We start from the raw sequence: 4,324 nt of genomic DNA on the forward strand, positions 1-4,324 counted from the left end.
TCTTCCAATTATTCTTTTGACTTTTTATAATCAAGCTGGGTTAGGTAGGACCCTTACCATATCTCTCTTAAGCCCCATGTGGTAGAGGGATTCTAACATGGGCCTTGGCAGCTTGTCACAGGAACACCCCAACACCCCCCTTCCCTTACCAATCTGAGGTGGTAATTGTTCTTTTGTTCAATTGTTCCTTGGATGTTTTTTTCATGATTTGTTTGATTGGAGGCCTTTATTTCTGTTAAAGCTAGCGCTTAAGGGCTTGTTTGGAAGTGAGAAAGATGTAGAAAAAGTGTTAAAAGTTTTTTCTTTAAGAGAACTTTTATAAAAAGTATATTTTTTATAAGAAACATTCTTTCATATCAAATGAAGGTGTAAAAATGTTTCTTACCAAGGTTCATTCCTCACCCCCACCCCCACCCCCATCTCACCATCACCACCAAAACTTCAAGAGAGAGATGAACGACTCAAGCAACATCGTCAGGCTTAGGCCGAGAGGGTTTGTGAGACAGGGCGAGCGCGCAAGATCCATCCACCTCCTCAGCCGCAGCTCCCCAAGTTCGCCTCTCTCAGGGAACCAGTGGTAATCGTTGGGTGGAGGCGAACAATGACTCTTCAAAGGCTACACACCATCAGATCCGCTGCAGGCAGCCATGGCCGTGGTGCTCCTCCGCCACTAAAATCCCTCTCTCCCTCCTTCACGCCATCCATTAAGACATTAAGGAAGCAGGAAAAGATGACTCATGCACAAAATTCTCTTACTATGAGAAACTTTGTGGGCACGAATTTCAAAGTCATTAAGATTACTTCTTTCGAACCAAAAAAAACACTGCTAGGGGCCAGAAGGCAGCGTCCATATGTGAAACAGCCTGGATATAGAAATTGAATTCGTATAGCATTCTTATGCTACTCGCTGCTTATGTAGGAATAAGAAAAAAAGAGGAAAAAGATAAGCCAGAAAACCAAAAGGTCTACTAATTAAGAATGCTTCCACATGAAGCAGGCAACGGGGAGTTGCAGACACCCCAACTCTTGAGAACAAGAAATTTATTACATCTCTTCAAGCTCTTCTTCTTCCTCCTCATAGTCTCCCTCCTCGTCTGCGGTAGCGTCCTGGTACTGCTGGTATTCAGAAACCAGATCATTCATATTGCTCTCTGCCTCTGTAAACTCCATCTCGTCCATTCCTTCACCAGTATACCAGTGCAAGAAAGCCTTTCTCCTGAACATAGCAGTGAATTGCTCGCTCACCCTCCGGAACATCTCCTGAATGGATGTCGAATTTCCAATGAAGGTAGACGCCATCTTCAGGCCCGTCGGCGGGATGTCGCAGACTGTGGACTTCACATTGTTGGGGATCCACTCCACAAAGTAAGAGGAGTTCTTATTTTGGACATTTATCATTTGCTCATCAACCTCCTTGGTGCTCATCTTGCCACGGAACATTGCGGATGCCGTCAGGTACCGCCCATGCCTCGGATCGGCCGCGCACATCATGTTCTTGGCATCCCACATTTGCTGTGTTAGTTCGGGCACGGTGAGAGCCCGGTATTGCTGGGAGCCCCTGGATGTAAGTGGAGCAAAACCCACCATGAAGAAATGCAGACGCGGGAATGGAATCAGGTTCACGGCGAGTTTCCTCAAATCTGAGTTCAGCTGGCCTGGAAATCTCAGGCAGCATGTTACACCAGACATAGTCGCAGATATCAAATGGTTCAGATCACCAACTGCAAGAAACATTGGCACCATGGATGAGCACAATGTGAACCAATTTCGAACAAATGCAAGTAGAACATAGTTAAGGAAATGATGAAAACATACAACTAGGTGTGGTGAGCTTCAGAGTCCTGAAACAGATGTCATAAAGAGCTTCATTGTCAAGAACCATGCATTCGTCTGCATTTTCAACAAGCTGATGAACGGAAAGCGTGGCATTGTAAGGCTCCACGACGGTGTCAGACACCTTTGGAGAAGGGAAGACAGAGAAGGTAAGCATCATTCGGTCCGGATATTCCTCTCTGATCTTTGATATGAGTAGCGTACCCATTCCGGACCCTGTTCCTCCTCCTAAGGAGTGGCACACCTGAAAACCTGCAACAAACAGACAGGATAAATATCACCATCAGAGGGAAAGCCTCTAAAATGGTAAAAATTGAGAAAGGCCATCATGCCCATATTCAGGAAATGGACTGTGATCTCATTTGAAAGATCAAAACCACTGAAGAGGGGATTTTTCCATGTTGAATTAAGATAAAGTGGCAAAAATGGAGAATGGGGTGATATCATTTATGTCCCTCTTAATCCCTGTCCACATTTTGGATACATAATTGCATTAGATGATAACCCATTTCAACCAAGTAAGAAAAAAATCAAAATACACAGAAAAGAGGGGGAAAAAGCCCACCAACCTACAGTACAAGCATAATATAACACAAAAATCATCCTCAAGGTATACCTTGCAAGCAGTCACAGTTCTCAGCTTCCTTCCTCACGACATCAAGAACCGAGTCGATGAGCTCCGCTCCCTCCGTGTAATGGCCCTTGGCCCAGTTGTTCCCGGCGCCGGACTGCCCGAAAACAAAGTTATCCGGCCGGAAAATCTGGCCGAAGGGACCGGACCTGACGCTGTCCATCGTCCCGGGCTCAAGGTCCATGAGCACCGCCCGGGGGACGAAGCGTCCGCAACTCGCTTCGTTGTAGTACACATTGACCCTCTCTAGTTGCAGATCAGAGTCGCCATGGTAACTTCCGGTGGCATCAATTCCGTGCTCGGCGCAGACCACCTCCCAGAACTTGGCACCAATTTGGTTGCCGCATTGACCACCCTGGATGTGCAAGATCTCCCTCATGTTGAGAGAGAGAGAGAGAGATGAGTGAAGAGGAGTGAAGGGGAGCGGAGGAAAGGATAAATAAAGAAGCGGCGGCGTTTTTCGAATCGGGCTTTTCCTGACCGTTGGAGCCGAGCCAACTGGCTCTAATCCAACGGTCAGATGGGATTCGTCGTTTTGAAATTCAAATTTTGGGGGATCACCATGCTGGCAAGGGCGTGCAGGCAACGTCTGGTAAAGGCAGCCGCTAAGCCTGTGCATGGACAATGTTGGCCTTCCAAGTTTGAGGATTACTGGGCAGAACTTTCTATCCAGTGCTGGGTCTAGAAGGGTGTTTTTGTCATTTACGAAAATTTAAACGACAGAGCACTTTTGAATTTTATCTTAATAGTTTTTTCGATAAAGAAAGCTGGGGGTATGGCAGACCCTAACGTACCATAAGGATTCGAACTTGCAACGTCCGAACACAAAGCGACGTCCACTAACTGCTCCTGCCACACAAGCAGAGCCCTCGTTGGTTTATTAGTTTGTATCAAGGAAAATGTGTAAACAGTTCGGATTTGGATTTTATATGACCAATACCATATTCGGCTGATCCGATGTTGGGAGATCGGATTCAAATTTGAATTCGGATTTGGATGGTGAAAAGTTCATTCCAAATCTGATTTTTTACATGTAAAGGGATTCTGATATCTATTCATTTCGGATATTTATTGGATTCAGTAGCGAAAAAAAATCAAATTTAGCATCATCGGATATAGTTTTGGCATAACAAATGCACTTAAGCAAGTCGACTTAGAGTAAGAGTGCATTTCACATAGATGGATCCAAACCAATCTTAGGTCAAACATATAGTTTTTTAAGATAGGCAAGCTGGGGTTAGGCAGTCCTCCGCCAGTTATGCAACGTACCATTGGGTTTTGAACTTGCAAAGTCCCAACATGCACTAAAAACTTCAAACAAGGCCGTTGGCCAAACAAATAGTTGGCCTCTTACCCAACTCGACAATGACCCAAATTAACAACATTAAGGTCTGGTCCTACTAAGGAAGGTCTAATTAACTAATTGGGTCGCAACTAGGGATGCACACTCGCACAAGCAAGTATGTGTACAGGCTTGGCTCGAGTTTGGTCCAATCCTGAACCACTGGTGTTTAAGCTAGGCTCATGCTGACCCGAGACCAAGCTCGACTCAGCTCAGCTCAAGCTCATCCTGATCAGCATTTATCAGGATGCACATGGTCGGATTTGAGCTGGACTTGGCATGTACAAGATCAGCTCACCCAAAGAACAAGATGTACAGTAACCAAGCCGAGCTGAGCTTGTGCATGCTGAGCCTGGGTCATTGTTTCACACTGAGCACAATGGACTGAGTTGGCTTGGGCTCAATCCAGGGTTAGCAGGCAGAGAGAGAGAGAGAGAGCATACCCACCACGGGCCACCGACGTGGTGGCGGCATCGCTTTTCTTTTTTTGCTTCTTTCTCCCACTCTATCTTCTCCTT

At 45.8% G+C, this 4,324-nt stretch overlaps 1 protein-coding gene across 1 annotated transcript; it reads right to left on the reverse strand.

Moving 5' to 3' along the window:
• Positions 1 to 872: 872 nt before the first annotated feature.
• On the reverse strand, positions 873 to 2,843 carry LOC149821453 (tubulin beta-2 chain-like). The gene is made up of 3 exons (XM_089982855.1): positions 2,450 to 2,843; positions 1,816 to 2,085; positions 873 to 1,721 (listed from the first exon to the last, which is right to left on the reverse strand). Exons 1-3 carry the CDS (start codon positions 2,841 to 2,843, stop codon positions 1,045 to 1,047), a joined length of 1,341 nt encoding a protein of 446 aa, XP_089838981.1. The 3' UTR covers positions 873 to 1,044.
• Between the last annotated feature and the right edge of the window lie 1,481 nt (positions 2,844 to 4,324).

This window comes from Nuphar pumila, chromosome 12 (assembly GCF_984573655.1).
Source record: "Nuphar pumila chromosome 12, dmNupPumi1.hap1.1, whole genome shotgun sequence".
Classification (NCBI taxonomy): domain Eukaryota; kingdom Viridiplantae; phylum Streptophyta; class Magnoliopsida; order Nymphaeales; family Nymphaeaceae; genus Nuphar; species Nuphar pumila.

What these genes read in the sequence shown, in the direction of transcription:
- LOC149821453 (XM_089982855.1), bottom strand. Translation starts at nt 2,843, where the DNA reads ATGAGGGAGATCTTGCACATCCAGGGTGGTCAATGCGGCAACCAAATT. An exon ending in GAACTGTGACTGCTTGCAAG is followed by an intron (nt 2,086 to 2,449) that starts GTATACCTTGAG and finishes TGTTTGTTGCAG; the next exon opens with GTTTTCAGGTGTGCCACTCC. An exon ending in GAAGCTCACCACACCTAGTT is followed by an intron (nt 1,722 to 1,815) that starts GTATGTTTTCAT and finishes TGTTTCTTGCAG; the next exon opens with TTGGTGATCTGAACCATTTG.